This window comes from Peromyscus californicus, unplaced genomic scaffold (genome assembly GCF_007827085.1).
Source record: "Peromyscus californicus insignis strain IS unplaced genomic scaffold, ASM782708v3 Scaffold_24__1_contigs__length_46423439, whole genome shotgun sequence".
Classification (NCBI taxonomy): domain Eukaryota; kingdom Metazoa; phylum Chordata; class Mammalia; order Rodentia; family Cricetidae; genus Peromyscus; species Peromyscus californicus.
The window spans coordinates 33,161,337-33,180,588 of NW_026294535.1; the positions used below are offsets into that span (position 1 = coordinate 33,161,337).

Here is a 19,252-nt window from a genome sequence, read left to right on the forward strand (position 1 = left end):
CAAATATTTGCAAACACGCCCTGGCTCTCCAGCACTGGGTTAGAAAAACAGAAAGGCCCCACATCTGACATCACTAGCCACATTGTGTTTTCCCAGAAGCCAGCTGATTGCTGAGGCCAGGGTTGCTCAAGACAACCTTAATCCATTTATGAACCTAGTATTGTCTAGCCCTTGCTCAAATACACGTGGATAGTGTTTTCACAAGAATGGATATTCTGCTAAGATAACAGATGACTATGCTTCAAAACCTTCATAGTAGATTTGGTGCTCCCCTTTAAAAAAAATTAATGTTTAATGATCTTTTACCTTTTCTAAGCCCTTACAGGCATTATGCTAGAAATTACTTATTCCTCCAGTTAAACACAATGCCGGTTGAATAACAACTATCTGTTAGTTAAGCCTTGGGACACAAGAGTTAATAAAACACAGGTGCTACACTGAAAGGCTTATCATTAATTACAATATCAGTAATTACAATGCTGTGAGGGAACAAAGGAAGGGAGAGTGTGAAACCACAGGGAAAAAAATCCAGAGGCTCTTCCCTGCGAGAACCTCTGGTCTGGGGCAGAGAACCACCCCAGGCATTCTGCAAATGCTAGTGAAGAAGGAGGAGTGTTTCAGTACCACCTACCGCCTTCCCCTCACTGGTGTTGACCCTTCTGCCGCTTTCCCCTCCCCAGAGCCTTACCAGCTACCCATGTGACCACTTCATAGCTAAACTCACACGCTGAGGACCTCAGCGGGCTCATGGCCAGGCTGAAGAGTGGCTGTTTTACAGTGGCCTTGCTTTCTGGTCTCAGACCTTGAGTGTTGGACCTAGCTATGCCCTAGACACCTCCCTGACCTTGGGCAGATTTCACACTTGCACCCCACACTATGGGCACCGTAGGAAAGAAATTAGAGATCTAAGCAGAGAGAGTTCTAAGCACAGAAGTGAAGTAGGTAATCTAATTGGCTCAAGCTGTAAAAACAGTAGTAATATAAAGTGTGAGGCATGATAGAAATACAGAGGGAGAACTGATAATTTAACCTCTGGTTCTGACTTTGGGACCAAATCATTTTTTCCGCTAGTCACCGAATTATGTTGAGATATAGGATCAGAAGGGCTGCTGGATGGCTTGATTTAAGTAGATTGAGACGGACAGTGGTATCCAGGTTTCCAGATCACTGACACTTCACTCTTCTGTCCTACCTTGGGCAAAATGTACTTCAGGTGCCCTACATCATTTCTTTCATTGTTATAGGAGCATATATAAAAATAAAACAGTGTATAATAACAATATTAAATTGTAACAATACTTCTCTGTTCCATTCTGTCTCAAGCTTTACTAAAAGATGATCTAAAACTTCTAAAAAGTCAGTCATGACGGTTCACACCAGTAATCTCAGCACTTGGGAGACGGAAGCAGGGTCATCAGGAGTCTGAGGCTATCCTTTGCTATGTAGTGAGTTTGAGGCCAGTGTGAACTACATGAGACCTTGTTCTTAAAACTAGAGTGGGCGTAAGGGACCTCTAAGGAATTATATAGTGGTTTCTATGATTTCACAAAGGGAAAGAAAATTAGTGTGTGTGTGAGCATGCATACACACATGCACGCTTTATGTTGCTAGAGAGGAGTGCCAAGGAAAGTTTAAGAGAAAGGGATGTTTAAGTCCACAAATGTTTGGTTTTACTTGTTTTTTGAATTGAGCTTTTGGGAACTATCCAAAGATTAAACACACACACACACACACACACACACACACACACACACACACACACACACACAGAGTTAATGCTAAAGTATTAAATTTACAGTCCTTATCAGCTTTCCTAGTGCTTATATTCCAGACATATGCCACCATGCCAGGCAGGCCCCAGGGCAGTAAGTGTATTAACACAAAACGCAACAGGAGAACTGATGAATTATGAGAAGTCACTTCCACCATAGGCATATAAAGCCTATGCCTTTTGAAAATGGTCAAAAGAGCATTTTAAAATGCTTTCTTGGGGGAACATTTATTGAAAAGCCTGTCTTCCCAGCCACAGATGGATCCAATTAGTTTCCTTCCTCTATATTCATTCAGTTCCTGTCTGGAAGGTGGGAGGGGTTATTTATATATGTGTGAACTGGGAGGAAGGAGGCCTCCACAGCTTGCCATCTAACTGCATGCAGAATTCTGGCACACTTTGCTTGGCCCTTGGCTGCTTTCCCCACATGGTGTCTGGTACCAGAGACATAAAATTATGAATAAACCAGTTACTGTCCTAGCTTCCACAATGCAGGACACATGTTTTTCATGAACATTAAAATTCATTTTTTTTTAATTTGAGAGAGAATTAAGCCTGGGTTCTGACATTAATTCTTACTTGTCTTCCTCTTGGCAGAGTGGGTTGTTCATTTCTATCACAGAGAAACATTAACTCCTTTTGCATGTTTTGCAAACCTAACTCCCTTTTTAAAAATAGAAACCCTTGCCGGGCGGTGGTGGCGCACGCCTTTAATCCCAGCACTCGGGAGGCAGAGCCAGGCGGATCTCTGTGAGTTCGAGGCCAGCCTGGGCTACCAAGTGAGTTCCAAGAAAAGGCGCAAAGCTACACAGAGAAACCCTGTCTTGAAAAACCAAAAAAAAAAAAAAAAAAAAAAAATAGAAACCCTTGCTGTCTTTACCATGCATCTGTATGGATTCCGATTGATAATTCCAGTTGGCTTATGTTTTCAGTCATTTTCTGTGTTCTCTATTTTTGGGCTATGCTAAAAAATTTAGGTGTTAAATAGTCTTTCCTTGTTTTTCTTGCAGTTCTTGGACACCACAGCCTTATATATATAGATATATATAGATATATATAGATATATATATTGGTGCTCGATAATACTTATTTTTAAAGTAATTTCTCTAGGACTGATTCCTCCTATTAGAATTTGAAATCCTACACATTATCCACAGAAATCAGACATTTCAATATCTACTTGCCTCACCCTTGACTACTCTCCCTCTTGGAACAGGCTCCAGGCATACTACCTTGCTGCTAGCTCTCAGTCTATCAAACTTACTGTTTCACATCAAGTTATTAGAAGTAATGACATTTTAAACACAGTTTGAATTTATTTGAACAATATTGACAAATATGTCTTAAATATACTCCTTTCTCGAAGGACACAATCCTGTATGGACAACCACCTGGTAGTTTTCCTATCCACTGACCTTTACTTTGGAAGGTTAAGTAGAGACCCTTGTGACACTATAGGAACTGTGAGGACTTTACTTAGGACAACTGCAAAGGAGTCAGGACTACCGATAGATCAAGCTCAACCCTAAGGACAACAAAATTTATAGACAATACACAGAGAGATGGGATAGAAAGTGACAAAGACAAGAAAACATCAAGATTTTTTGTCTGTTGTACTGCTATGCTGACTTGCTGGGATTCTTGTTGATGGTAGACTGTAGTGGTTTGAATGAAAATGGCCCCCACTGGCTCATAGAGAGTATCACTATTAGGAGATGTGGACTTGTTGGAGGAAGTGTGTCACTGGGGGGTGGGCTTTGAGGTTTCAGAAGCTCAAGCCAGGCCCAGTGGCTCACTCTCTCTTCCTGCTCCTGCTGATCCAGATGTAGAACTCTTGGCTCCTTCTCCAGTACCATGTCTGCCTGCATGCCACCATGTTTCCCACCATGACCATAATGGACTAAATCTCTGAACTGTAAGCTAGCCCCAATTAAATGTTTTCAATTGTAAGAGTTGCCATGGTCACAGTGTCTCCTCACACAATAGAAACCCTAAGACACAGACTAAATATGTAGATATCGGGGTGGAAGATGAAGACCTTGATCAGGTATAGAAGGTGATTAGACACCCAAGAAGGAGGTTCTTCTCTAAATTAACATTATAGAATTCTTGTTAAACTTTGACTTGCCAGGCTGAAGATAACACCCAAAGAGGATATCTAGTTGAAAAAGAGCTCAGGAGAACCTAACAAGTTTGGTTAAGAAGAAAGCAAGCTGGTACTGACCAGGAAGCTTCCCCTCTGATAGCTAGCCTTTATGGTACTAAAGGTACAATGCAGGGTAATGGTAGGAAAAAGTCAATAACAGTCTTACCTAGCTGTGAACCCTGTGAGCTACACTAATGACCAGTATGGAAAGATCTGTTCATGGGTAGAATAACGACACAAATGTTACAGTGGTAACCAAATACTTTCTGATTGGATTTAAGACCTGTTCCACAAGGAGAGACCTAATACTATGAATCTGGCCAAGACCCATGATTGGGGAGTTCACAGGCCCAGTGGGTAAAACTATTACTACTGCTATTTTTCTAAAGGGGCATGGCATCAAACTACCCTCTAAATCCATATTTCTATGCCCATAGATTAGCACAGCTCTCAAACCTCATCAGAGAAGTTTCTTACAACTGACCAGAGCACAGACAATAAATGTCTGTGGATTCCTCACCACAAATCATATCTAATGGCCATCTATTACAACCTCTCTCCAAAAGGCTCAGGAACCATCACCGAAGAGAGTCAGAAAGAGCGTAAGAACCTGACATTGGGCGATCAAAGTGAAACAAAGTCTTCTGGGCATGACAGGACCACTGGCCCTCATGAACTCGGATGTAGTTGCCTGCATAAGACTTGTACAAGATCAGGCCAGTCCAAAGTTCAGCTTACAAGTGTGGGGCTTACAAGCCCCTAACACTAGCTGAGGAGGCATTTCACTTGATGCATTCTGAAGGAGGGAATGTCAGTTTTCTTCAAGGGTGTGGTCCCTGGCAGGTCAACTCTGCTCCTTTAGAAGGCTTCACACCCATGAGTATATGGACAGCACAAACTGGATTCAGTGAGCTATAAAACACATTCACACATGAAGTTGGGAGAGAGTGGATATGGAAGAAGTGGGAGGAATATGATCAAAATACATTATATGGATAAAATTCTCAAAGAATTCAAAAAACAGTTTTTAAAGAAGATTCCTTCTCAATGCTGTTTCCTCAGCTGAATGAGCACTGTTGTCCCACAGTGACAAAATGGACTGGTTTCTAATGGTGACCATAAGCAGGTCATCAATATAGCTTAAATTCTCAATTTCAATCAGTGTTGTTGAAACATACATAAAAAATTCCTCTATAAAGTTGTAAATGCAGCCAGTTTGACTCCCTTAAATGATTTAAATGATATGGAGTAAGACTTACTTAACCATAGACATATCTATTTAAAAATGTTAGTTAAAAATTTAAAAAGTAACCAAAGACTGTGACTCATTCTTGTAATCCCAGCACTTGGAAGACTGAGCTGAGATTTCCAAGAGTTCATCCATGTCAGCCTGAGCTACATACTGAATCTAAGCCCTCCTGGTTACTGTATGAAAACACACACACACACACACACACACACACAAAACCAAAAATACAAAACCAAAAAATCCTCACCAAAAACAAAAACAAATCATAAAAAAATGCTAAGAACAAACAGAAAGAAACAAACTTTCAGAAAATGGAAGTTTATGTTCCACAAACTTAGATTGCCCTAATTTGGGGATTTCTCTTCATAGGTGCACTTTATGCTTAATTCAGGAAATATCTTAAATTTGTCCCACAATGCAGGCCGTGCACATATTATTATTATTATTGAACTACTAATATCAGTATACTAGCATGAATGACCAAAAGTAAACCAATAAGAGCTAATAAGTGTTCTTGAAAATCTGTCATTCACAGCCTCTACATTTCATTTATTCCAGGGCTCCACAGTTTTTCCACTCCATGTCTTAAATGTGCCTCTCCTTCTGTATATACATAATTTGACTAGTATGGTCAGTGTCATTACCTGTAACCTCCCTGAAATTAGGGTTCATACTTCTTCATTCTTCAATATAGACATACCTCCCTAAGTATCTATTTGTAGAACCAAATCAATTATAAGCTTAAATAAGTACTTTTTTTTTTTCATTAAAAAGTAGAGAAAAGACAACATAAAACTCATGCTTCAGGCATAATCCCAGCACTCAGAAGGCTAAGCTCGTGAGTTTGAGGTCAAACTGGGCTAGAGAGTGAGATAACTGTCTTTTTTAAAAATGAAAAATAATGTCTTTTGACTTACCATAATTTAGTAACACTGACTAGTGAGACAGAGTTATAATTTCCTTCACTTTTTCTAAAAAGAAATGTATGTGTGCCAGATGTATGTGATGCTGGCTTTCATGTGCACATGGGTGTGTGCCCTATGTGCAGGGTTGGAACCAGAGAAGAATGCCTAGTGTCCTGTTCTATCTTTCTCAACCTTATCCTTGAGGTGAGATCTCTCACTGAACCTCAAGCAGGTTTCAGCTAAGGCCCCACCGTGCTAGGGTAACTGAGCCACACCTGGCTTTTTACCCAACTCCGTAATTTGAATTCAAGTCTTCCTGCTTGCTCAGGAAGTACTTGTATATCCACTGTGCCATCTCCCTAGCCACCAGTAATTATTTTAATATGAATTCCTTCAGTTTTATTCAACATCTGTTACTTCTGAGATGATTTTGTATAGAATCTTGATAAAATATTCCATAAGGTGAAATAAATGCTATGAACTAACTATAACTTAAAATCACTTTAAAATATAAGTTCCTAAACCTTAAATATTAACCTCCATTCTCCACAATGCCTTTTCAATTTTATTTTTCTATAATTTGTTTCAAATAGCTTCAAAATTTCTTAAAAGTATTAGTTTAAAAAAAGCATTAGAGTATGTAGTTTGCCTTCTATTGGTATTCTGCAATGGCCCCCTTTCTCCCTTCTCTCCTCACACCTTTTTTCTCACTCTCCTGCTTCTCCCTCATCTGTTTCTTGATAAACTGGGGGAGGAAGGGGTTCCCCATATAAGTCCCAACACAAATTTACATTTTAGCAGGGGGAAATGTGAATGTATCATTAAGTCCAGAGAACTATAAATAGTTCCTATAACTAGAGTGACACAGTAAGATACATACTTGTGTCTCCATCAAATACTGCTGACAAATGAAATCTACCCCTCCCCTTTCTTAGAGACATAGTACTGTATGAAACATTGTCTGCTGTTTCTTGAAATAAGCATTTTGAACTGGAATTTTCTTTGGAGTCACTGTTTTCTCAGCCTATGAGCCTATGTACAAAAACAATACAACAGAGCAGTCTAGCGATTCTTTTATTTCCATTCGAAAAATTTTATTTTTTGCTTAAAGAATACAGACTAAGCTTTAGAACAACACTGCCAAAAAGCCCAGGATTGTTAAGGAAGTCTTCATAGCATTACAGGCATCTGGCTTTTCCTCATCTTTTCTAGTGAGGTTAGGATAGAGAAACTTAGAATAAGGATAATACCTGCCAACATTAGTACAAAATTCAGTTACACGCAAAACAAACAAACAAACAAACAAAAATCCCTGAGCACAAAAGCAGTCTTCATCTCAACAGAATCTAGTATTGGTTCTGTGTTGAGACAGGTCTATGTAAACCAGTTTGTCCTAGAAGCTGCTATGTAGCCCGGGCTGACTTTGAACTTATTATTCTGCCTCAACTTCTCAAGTGCTGAGATTACAGGTATGGGCCACCACACCTAGAAATTTTTTTCTACATTGTAGCAAATATTTGAACAGTTTAGACAAATGCAAACTAGCTGTAGGGTCTTATAAGCTAGACTGTCTCCCTTTGTTAAGCACAGCTAAATGATCTGATAGAATTGTAACAGAGAAGCAATACATGGAGTTCTCAAGCAAGAGAAGCCAAGCTCCATAATCAGCTGGAACCTTTTATCACATTTTTATACTGTCCTTTTCTACATGACTGTGTTCTTGAAACATTACAATTAACAAAATGTTCAAAGGAAAAAAATGTTAATCAAGATACGGTAACTAGAGGGAAGTGTACAGTTTCACCAAGTCTTCAGTCTGGATGATGGAGTCAGTCTTCTTACTTCTTCACAAAATATTTCAGTTGCTCCTGTAGGAAAATGATCTGCTCATACTTCTGTTTCTCCTGCAACTTGAGTTGTTCTAGCTCAGACTGGAAATGACTCTTGAGGGTCAGGTTTTCCAATTTTCCGAGGAGATCTTTCTGTCTTTGTGCTTTGCCCTGAATCTTCTGGAGCTTTTTCTCCTTGTAGTGAATCAGCTTCTGAATTCCCAAAATTACTGAACTACAATCTTCCTTAGCTTCGCACAAGCTAAACTCAATAAACTTGGTTTGTAGCTCCCTTTCCAAATCTTCTTCAGTATCATCTTCCTTCTCCTCCTCCTTTTCTTCATCCCCCTCCTCCTCTTCATCCTCATCCTTATTCTCATCCTTCCCTTGATCGTCATCCTGACGGCTAGAATCACGGAATGTGTTCTGAGGCACAGCACATTCTGATGAGCTATGCCCACTTATTTCAGTGGGTACCGGAAGCCCCGGGATACAGGTTGGGCTTTGGACTGCCTTGGTGTCGTCATCAACAGTGATTTCCCATCGGCTGCTGATGGCTTCAGCATCTGAACGCAGCAGTCTCTTCACTTCTTTTTCCACATCTTTCGAGTCAATGTAGCCACCACAGCCTTCACTTTGCTTCACGTCCGGGAGCTTTCTTGTCGGTTTCCGAAACCGTTTCTTTCTGACATTCTTCAGTGGTGGGGTAATGCCGTGCTTCCAAATATATTTGTTCCCTGTCTCCCCTTGGTGTCCCAGGGCCGTAGCCCCGGCGGCAGGGGCTGGTTCTTCTGGAGAAGAGCGGGGATCGCCCTCGGCACTGCACACAAGCATCTGGGAAATATCCGCCGTTTTATAAAAGGTTTTCCTGTCGTGAGTTTTCAGGCTTCCAATGACACAAGGCAAATCAACGACTCTGGCGGACAGCGAAACGTCATCCACCTGAAGGACGGCGTGCCGTGCATCCGGAGATAGGTCAATTTTTAGTCTCTCTCTCACGGCGGCATTTCCAGAACGGATGATCTGCCTGACCCTGGCAGCCTGTTCCGGGGGCAGGCGCAGGATGAACTGGTTCTCGAGTTCGGGAGGAGGCTGGTCGTCGTCGTCGTGGTCGTGGTTTTCACTCATCTCGGCTCTAGGAGGCTGTGCGAGGCCTGGGCCCGACCTGTCTGCCCTGGGGATCGTGGGAGGGGCTGGGGAGGGCTTCCGCTGGGGTCTGTGTGCTGCTGCTGCTGCAGCAGCGAGGGCGACGCCTCAGGGAGTGTGTCCCCACACGCTGGGCCCTGGCGCCGTCGTCGTGTGCTCACACACACACACGCACACTCGCCGCCGGCCTCCAACCGCTGCCTCAGGCCTCGGCGGGCGTCGGCAGGCCGCAGTAGGCCTCGGCGGGCTTCTGCAGGCTTCCGCGGCCTACTGGCGCCTCCACAGGTCCCGGCGGGCTTCTGCACGCCGCCAATGGCCTCACGGCCTCCCGGTACAGCTGTGTGCCTCCGCAGTCCTCCCTGGTCCTCCGCAGTCCTCCCTGGGCCTCGGCCGGTCCTCCCTGGTCCTCCACGCGCCCCTCTGGTCCTCCGCACGCCTCCGCAACCGTCCCAAATCGTCCCTCCGTGCGTGCAGCTGCTCGCCGGCCGGCAGCAAACCCCGAGGCAGCGCGTGCGCTTCCGGCATGTGGACCGGAAATGATTTCACATGGACCGGAACTGACTTTGAAAAGCTCCACCTCCCCGCCCCGGCTAGCAAGAGGCACTTCCGGTTAAGCGCTGAGCCTCCTAGAGGCAAACCGGAAGTGTTTAAAGTGTTCTTTTCCCATGCGGGGCCCCTGGGCCTTCGGGTTACTTCCGGGTTTTGTTGTTGTTGTTGTGTGTTTCTTGGTTTTTGTTTTTCCACGGCCGACGGTAAAAGCCGGGCCATGTTTGGTTGCTCGGGAGCCCGTAGCTGGTCATCTGGCCAGGGCTGCCCACCTCCTGCGGGCATCTTCGCCATCTCAACATAAACCGGCCCCTCTCCAGCCCGCCGCTTATTTCTAGTCTTTTAGAGAGGGGCAGGAGGCTGCTGGGCTACAGAGGTCCCAGCCTAAACGGTGGCTGATCATTCCAAAAGCCAGAAACACGGGACAGGGCGTGGGGGCCTTTCTTAAACAAGTGCTTCGTCCTGGTGTGAGTTGTAAATGCCAACCTAAAAACTGTATTTAAAATCGGGAGCTGTTTGCTAGTAACTGTAGACACGGCATAACGACTCTGTGCTCCCAAACAGTCTAATGTTGAATCAGGAAAATGAGAATACAGCATTTTCTTTTCGTCAGCAAAGAACCACCGCTAAATTCTGGAAAATCGCACTGGTGGAATATTTAAATAAAGTTTAAATGTAAGGACAGGTACGTATTACAAATGCTGACATTTTCATATACCTTGAGCCTTCAAATAAAATTCAAATTTAAGGACAAGTACATATTATAAATGCTGACAAGATGCACAAATACATTAATATGGGCTGCCACTGAATGGAATTTTGAATAGCCTCAGTTTCTCCTTCTGCTATCTTTGAAGTAAAAAGCAGTCCAGCAGTCTATTCATTTTGTTCACTCACCCACACTGCAACACAAATAATTTGAAGGCCTACTATAGCCCTGTTTTGGTGAGATAAGGTGTGAATAGACTGTGGTCATTAATAGCTACTTATCTAAGAGTACTATAAAGCACAAAAATAAATCAAGAAATTGAGGTTAATAAAAGAATTATCTATAATCCTTGTTTTTAAAAAATCTGGATCAATTTTATTATTGAGTGTGTAAAACTCGAGCCACAACTGAGGAAATGAAAACAAATTATATTAAAGGCGGGTGGAGATGATAGGCCCAGACCAGCTCCAACATAACCAAGTAGTAGCTGAGGATAACCTCCCAAGTGCTGAGATAACAAGCGTGCATTACTGCATGTGATTTCATCAGTTGCTAAGCATTATTAGAAATAGAAATTACTCTTATAATTTCAAAGTTTCATGTCATATAGTCAGAATTTTTTTTTTCGGAGCTGAGGACTGAACCCAGGACCTTGTGCTTGCTAGGCAAGTGCTCTACCACTGAGCTAAATCCCCAACCCCAAGAATTTTTAAAGTAGTATATAACATATATGTATGTCAACAACAGAAAGCTGAGGCTAATGTAATCAAAGCAAGGGTCAAGGCCCAACCCCATGGAGCAACACAACTTGGCAACTTTGGTCACATGGTTATGTCTTTAGAATCAAGGATATGAGAAAGGGGATGTGGAATCTCCCTCCATGATTAAGGAAAGCCACTGAGGTCAAACATGTGTTAGGGGTGTCCCTGCATGGAGGTCAAGAGAGGCTATTGTGAGAAGCTGTGAAAGTGAAGCCTGGATTGTATTGGAGACCCCAAGATTTTGGAGATGCCAGAGTCATGCAGTACCTATCAAGGAGCGCTGCAGACAGGGTGTGGGACCAGCCCAAGAGAAGGAAATGTGTCATCAAAGCTGGGGGGAGTTGGAGTTCTGAAGATTGCTTTCACATCAAACATGGGGATCCAGAACTTGGAGTCAGCCTGGCTTTGGTGGTTCCTCATTGTGGTTCCTTTCCTCCATTTTTGGAATTAGTAATGTGTATTCTCTATCATTGTAGTTGGAAGTGTGATCTGTGTTTCTAATTTTGCTCCTATGCATGCTTTCTTGCCCCCCATGCCGCCCCATGAACCTAATGGACTGAACTTCTGAAACTGTACACAACCCTACAATTCACTGCTTCCTCTCATAAGAGTTTCCTTGGTTGTGGTGTTCATTTACAGCAACAGAATAGTGACCAAGATACATAGTTTTATATAACAAATAACAATAACATATTAGTATTTTAAACAGATATAAAATTTACCCAAAAAGAAAATTCAAAAAAGCCTAATGAGAATAGGCATAAATAACATTTCTGATCTCTTTCTTCACTTTAATGGATCCTATTATATACTCACTGTACTATTCTGTCCTCAGACCAGTACTTGGCTTCAAGACAGAACTATTTCATGCTTTATTATCTACTGTTTTCTGGTGGTGACTATTACTATAGTCATAGACTTATTTAAAAGTTCATTTTTCTCCAGAAATGTTCATTCGTTTTCTTATTTGCATAGACACTTCAGTAAAGGTCATTTCATAGGTTGCATTATTCATTTCTTATCTGTTTGTAAATATTGGTCTCCCACTGCAGGACAGTGAGTTTTATCATTTGTAATGAAATTCTAGATAAGATGCTTTAGGAAACATTTGTGCCAGGAATAAAGAATGGTGACTTAAAGAAGTGACTAAGTGGAAAACTATTTTTACCACAGGCAATACCACCCACCCAGTCTTCCTGGAGAGGAGGATTTCACACACTAAAAAGATAGAGATAATTCAGGAAAGAGCATCCTTCTAAATGAGTCGTAATTTCACATTCAATGCAATGTGATAAAGAAACAGGGAAGAACCAGCTAAAATCTATGTATGCATCTGTCAAACAGTTATAAAATTGCTTCAGCGATAACACATAGAAGATAGCCACATTATTCACGACTTGAAGGCAGAGCTTACGCACTTTTGCTGATATTTCGAACACATGTTGATAGATTAACAAATGGGTGAGGTTTTTTTTTTCTTTTTGAGTGTGTGTGTGTGTGTGTGTGTGTGTGTGTGTGTGTGCGTGCGCGCGCACTGCATGCATCCTCAAATGTGTGCATGCAGATGCTAGAGAAGGAAATTGGGTGTCGTCTTCCTCTATCATTCTCTGCCTTACTTTTCCTACTTCTTTCCATTTCTTTCTTTAATGTGTCTGTGAGTGTGTGCACCTGCCTGAGTGTACCATGCATGCCTATGAAAGTCAGAGGGCACCTTGCAGAAGTTGGTTCTCTCCTTCCACTCTGTAGGATAGTATACCGAGATCAGCAGGCTTGGCAGTAAGTACCTTTACCAACCAAGCCATCTCTCCCACCTACCACCTTCTAAAAAAATATTTTAAAAATTTGTGTGATTACAATTGCATTATTTCCGTTTCCCTGTTCACGTTCCTCTGTCCAAACCCTCCCATCTACCACCCTGCTTTTTCTCTTTCAAATTCATACATAGTCTCACTCTCTTTTTTTCAATCGTGTGTGTGTATGTATGTATGTATGTATGTATGTGTGTGTGTATTTGACTACCCTACCAGCCTATTAATAGCTCCTCCCTGATAGGTAGAGGCTTCTGTGCCCCTCCCCCATCCTTGCTCAAATGTTGTTTAGCTGGATGTTGTGCAGACAAGGACAGCTGTGGGGAGTTCTAAAGAGCCAAATACCCATTTTTCCAGCAAATTTCAGTCAGAACTAAACCTGAACATTTAACAGGTTTCAGCTACTAGAAATTCTAAATTCTCTTTAAAGTCCCAATATTCATGATGCCCAACCTCAAGAAGTTTCATATGTGTACTCTTCAGGGTAATGGAGAGCTGCATTCTAAGTCTTGAGTCCTGACATTTTTGTACATTAAATTCTACACAGTAGGTTTCTTCATATTTTTTCTAGAAGTTGGTTGCATTGAATTTCTTAAATATATAGTAAGGTTTTTAATACTTTTTTTTTGAGACAGTGCCTTGAGTATCCCAGGCTAGCCTTGAATCCACCATGTAGCAGAGGCTAACCCTGAACTTATGATTTTCCTGCCTCTACCTTCCCAGGGCTAGAATTTCAGATGCTCCCCAAGCCCGGTTTATGTGGTTGTGGGATGGGAACATAGGGATTTGCACATGCTAAGCAAGTATTCTCCAGCTGTAAATCTGGCAGTTTTTGACCCATTATTTCTTAAAAACATTTTTGTACCTTCTACACCCCAAGTTATTCTGCTATCTGAAGTGATTCTACAGGTAACTGCGACCCTGTTCATCCTTTGCTAAGTCTTTTTCCTCTGTGTGCTTCATTTTGGATCTTTTCTGTCACGTCTTAAATATTACTCCTCACTGTAAATCTACTGTTAACCTCGTCAACTATTTTTCATCCCTGGCACCATTATTTTTTACCTGAAGAAGCAATAGTTGAGTCATTTTAAATATCGTCTATCTCTATTTACAATGTTCTTGTTTTCATTTCCTTTATCCTGGACATAGCAAATACAAGTGTGATGATTCTCTGAACACCCTTCCTTGTCTATTAATTTAATCATCTGTGTCATTTCTGGGTCTTTTTTTTTTTTAACCATCTCTTTCCACTTATATAATAGATAGTAGTTTCCTGATTCTTTGTAGACCTTACAAATTTTATTGGATTTCAAACATTTTGAGAAGTTTACCATATTTGGTTTTGGTTAATTTTTATTCTCCATGTAACTAGGTGATTTAAAGGCAATTTAGTTTTTTCAGATTCTCATTACGTTTTGTTGGTGGAACCAGAGCGGTATTCAATTATAGACAAAGGCTGTCAAACCAGAGCCAAGGGGCTAAGACCAGCTCTCTGATTTTTTTGAAAGCTCTGAGGCTACCGTTCAAACCCTGTGAGTCACAGAGATAAGTCTGGGTCCTTGCTCTTCAACTCCAAGAGTCTTCCATTCCACCAGAGACCATATGTTAGCATACAGCATAGACACAATATGGAATGGCCCAGTCCAGTCACCTTAATGAGGATTTTTTTGTCATTATAACTACTATAAACATATTCAACTTTGCTTCTTGGCCCATAAGTTTTAAGGTATTTGCTAGAAAATGTATTGTAGAAAAAAAAATCACAGACATCTCTTTAGAGGTGATTTTGCCCAGCTACTGAAAAAAATGTTGTTCCAAGTGACACATTCAATATCCTGGGTACACAGGGTTCTGACACTAATTAGTAGGATTAATTACTATTCCTAGAGTTATCAGAGCTCTGAAAACTGTTCTGTTTTTCCCTTAGAAGTTATGAAAACCCCCTCTCTCTTTAGAAGTTTTAGCCTGCTTCAGGAACACTCCTCTGATTATCACACTGTTCTGAATACCCCCTCCTCTGTCTCCCCATCTCTCTCATGTGTGTGTGTGTCTCTCTCTCTCTCTGCCCCGTCTCATGAATGTGTGTCTATTTCTCTGTGTGTCTCTCTGTGTCTTTCTCTCTCTGTCTCTCTCTTTGTGTCTCTCATGTATGTGTGTCTATCTTCGGTGTGTCTCTCTGTGTCTCTGTGTCTCTCTCTCTCTCTCTCTCGTGTGTGTGTGTGTGTGTGTGTGTGTGTGTCTCATGTATGTGTGTCTCTGTGTGTGTGTGTCTCTCTGTCTCATGTATGCGTGTCTATCTCTCTGTGTGTGCATCTTTGTGCCTCTGTGTGTGTGTGTGTGTGCCTGTGTGCCTGTGTGCGCCTGTGTGTCTGTGTGTGTGTGTCTGTGTGTGCCTGTGTGTGCCTGTGTGTCTGTGTGTGTGTGTCTGTGTGCGCGCCTGTGTGTCTGTGTGCGCCTGTGTGTCTGTGTACGCCTGTGTGTCTGTGTGTGTGTGTGTGCCTGTGTGTGTGTGCCTGTGTGTGTGTGTGTGCCTGTGTGTCTGTGTGTCTGTGTGTGTGTGCCTGTGTGTCTGTGTGTCTCTGTGTGTGTGCCTGTGTGTCTGTGTGTGTGTGTCTGTGTGTGTGTGTGCCTGTGTGTCTGTGTGTGCCTGTGTCTGTGTGTCTGTGTGTGTGTGCCTGTGTGTCTGTGTGTGTCTGTGTGTGTGTGTGTGTGCCTGTGTGTCTGTGTGTGCCTATGTGTCTGTGTGTCTCTGTGTGTGTGCCTGTGTGTCTGTGTGTGCCTGTGTGTCTATGTGTGCCTGTGTGCCTGTGTGCCTGTGTGTCTGTGTGTCTCTGTGTGTGTGGCACCCTCCCTTCCACTTGCTTTGTATTCTCTCCATAGCTCCTTGCTCTTCCTGCCCTTTGAATTCTAAGCTCATAACTTCCTTGACTTCTGACTCTAGGAGGTTGCCGGAGATTGGGGGAGGCTTTCCCCTCGCTAGCCAGAGCTGAGGAAGGTGCTAAAAGGGTTCCCCCTCTTTTCAAGAGTTGCTGTCTTGTGAGGCCTGCTGTCCAATGTGGAAAGCCATTGTTTGGTGTATCTTGTCGGGTTTGCTATTTCTTTAAAGCAGAATTCTGTTGCTCTGTGATACCTGAAAATAAAAATCTTAACCTCATATTAAAAAACAAAACACAATACCATTGAGTTTTTTTAATTTGATGAATTATTCAAAAAGGGTAAGTATTTTTATAGATGTGCTTATTTTTACTTATGTGTATATATGTGTCCCTGCACGTGCACCATATGAGTGCAGGTGCCCTAAGAGACCAGGGAGCATTGAAACCCTGGAACTGGAGTTACAGACAATTGTATTCCTCTAGCTGTCAGTGCCAGAAATTGAACCCGGGTTCTATACAAGAGCAGTAAGCACCCTTAACCACTGCACCATCTCTCTAGTCCCCCCCACAGAGTATTTTGATAGAGAAATTTCAAACAAATGTCTGTCTATTTTTTGTCAAAAAAGCAAAACATCTAGTGTAGCATGAATCTTAACAGGTCTTATTAATAAAATCAAACCCGGGGCCAGTTATTGGGGTGAACACTGGAAGATCAGAGAGACAGAACAAGCCACAGCTAACTTCACCTGGCCAACTTCTCAGCTGGTCTTGTTTCCTCAGACTGGAAGCCTCTGTGTCCTCATATCCGAATGGCTCTCAGCTGAACTGTGCTGCTCAAAACCTAAAAGCTTAACCAGCTAAAAGCTTAACCAGCCAAATGCTTCTAGTTTCTGGTCCTCATGCCTTATATACCTTTCTGCTTTCTACCACCACTCCCTGGGATTAAAGGCTCGCTTTCTGGGATTAAAGGCGTGAGTCACCATGCTTGGCTGTATCCTTGAACAGATGGATTTCTGCCTCTGGAATGCTAGGATTAAAGGCGTGTGCTACCACTGCTTAGCCTAAGTATCTAGTGACTTTTCTGTTCTCTGACCACAGATAAGTTTATTAGGGTACACAATATTTTAGGGAACACAATACCACCACAATCTAGCTTGAAATGAGCAGAGATGTCCACTCGTCCAGAGGTCAGATAGGGCGCTATTGAGATCATCTTTTACGGAGTCCACATGTTCTGTTTTGTGTCAAGGTTCTAGCTTTGAATCTTGATTTTCTATGTTTAATTTGGAGCACCTGTAGAAGTTGGGGAATTAGACAGGAGTCAGGACAGGAGGAGGGGCCTTAGTAGGGTATAGACAGTAGGGCACAGGAGTGGAGTGGGGCTTAATAGGATATAGATAGTAGGGCACAGGAGTTGGGGGATCTTAATAAGGTATAGATAGTAGGGCACAGGAGGAGGGGCCTTCATAGAGTATAGATAGTAGGGCGCAGGTGAAATGAGAGTAGAAAGGAGAGAGATTGATGGCTGACAGGGTTAAACCATGAGTGGCTGAGGAGATGAGGTACCAAGGAAAGGAGGATTAAACTAACAAGTGGAGAATAAAAAGCCCACATGGAAACCTACTGTGCTACAACAATAAAAACAAAACAAAACAAAACAAAAAAAACCCATGAACCCAAGTTTGAAGGGAGATTCCCTGCATGGTTGAATAATGCCGTCCCTAGTAGCAATGAGATACTAAACAAAACTCCCAGTGTTGTGTATGGGATACTTCCATAGATCTTGTTTATCAGGAAGATTCCAGAAACTGCCCCCCACCCCCAAATAATATAGATGCTTGCCTTTCCACTTGGTTGCCTACCGGAACCAGATGATGAGACGCTGTTGCTAAGGATACCACACACTTTGGTTGCAATATGTTGAGAAATCTGTCTGGAACTGTGTGGTGATATTGTGTTCCCCAATATATTGTGAACACTAATAAGCTTATCTGGGGCCAGAGAACAGAACAGCCACTAGATGGAGAGGCCAGAAAATGGTGGCACACACGCCTTTAATCCTAGCATTCCAGAGGATCCAAAAGGATTCCAAAGGATGGATCTCTACCATCTGGATCTCTGGGAGTTTAAAGCCACACTGGAAACAGCCAAGCATGGTGACACATGCCTTTAATCCAAGGAAGTGAGGGCAGGAAGCCGAAAGGTATATAAGGTGTGAGGACCAGGAACTAGAGCTGGTTAAGCTTTTAGGCTTTTGAGCAACCGTTCAGCTGAGACCCATTCAAATGAGGACTCAGAGGCTTCTAGTCTGAGGAAACAGGATCAGCTGAGGAACTGGCAAGGTCCAAGGTGGCTGTGGCTTGTTCTACTTCTCTGATCTTCCAGCATTCACCCCAATACCTGGCTCTGAGCTTGTTTTTATTAATAAGATCTTTTAAGATTTGTGCTATAGAACTGAGCTGGAAATCTCCTCCCTGCTGAGTAGCCTCAGCCTGTCAGAAGGTGCTGTGTAGGATGCTGGAGAAGAAAAGATATCAATGGCTTTACCCAGCTGTGAACTTTACAAACCACAATATCAACCTGACAAGCAAGATGTACCCAAATGTGCAACCGTGGCGTGACCATTTGGGGGGGGGGCTAACTAACTGCTCTCAGATTGTATGTGAGGCCCACTCTACATGAGGTAACATGTGCCTGGTACTGTAAACCCACTCAAAAACCCATGCCTAGGGCAGCCATGAGCAGAAGATAATATTGATGGTTAGCTAAGTAAACACATTGTCAAACTGCCTTCTAAATACCCGTGTTTGTATATCTACACAAATACCACTCTCAACTAATCAAAGAAGCCCCATTTTGCAATGAACAGTGGTGGATATGCTGGTAGCAGCCTAAGATGCTGAGATTAAGTGACAACTAAGGGTTTAGCCATAAGCAAGAGATTTATATTCCCCCCTGTAAGGATCAGAGAACATTTCAGAAGAGGGCGATGAGGGGGGAGTGTAAGGTCTGGAAGATTGAGAAAACACATGAAATCTCTAGACACAATATAATAGTTGCAATCATGAAATCTCAGCATCTCCAGTTACTTACAAGATAGACCTTGTCAACACTTAGTCATGGATGATGGAGGGATTCAGGGTGCTCCATCCTTATTGCTGAACTCTTGGTTAGTGATAGTCACTGGGAGACAGACAGCTGTGGTCTTCAGGTGTATGCCCACTGGTGACCCCACCAAGCTCCAATGGACAGTTCCAATCCTGGGGCCACACAGACGGCCCCAGTCAAAGAGGGTGGGTCGCGAACAAACATAGAGAATTTGGGAAACAGATTAGTAGAAAAGAAGGGGGGTGGGCAAGGGAGAAAATCTGACAGGAGACGGGATGAGAAGGACCAGAATGCATTATATGTATACATGCAACTGTGAGATGACTTCATGGGCTTTGAGAAAAATGAAAGGCTTGGTGGATGCTGCATCTATTTTAAAAATTAAGGCATACTCTGTG

General features: G+C 42.5%; 2 protein-coding genes across 2 annotated transcripts in view; one reads left to right on the forward strand and one right to left on the reverse strand.

Moving 5' to 3' along the window:
* Ptprr (protein tyrosine phosphatase receptor type R) overlaps positions 1-19,252 on the forward strand; it is a 241,688-nt gene that overhangs the window by 81,067 nt on the left and 141,369 nt on the right. The window lies entirely within an intron of this gene.
* Positions 7,746-9,028, reverse strand: LOC128120098 (transcription initiation factor TFIID subunit 7-like). Its single transcript, XM_052753848.1, has one exon. The coding sequence runs from the start codon at positions 9,026-9,028 to the stop codon at positions 7,910-7,912; it is 1,119 nt and encodes a 372-aa protein (XP_052609808.1). The 3' UTR covers positions 7,746-7,909.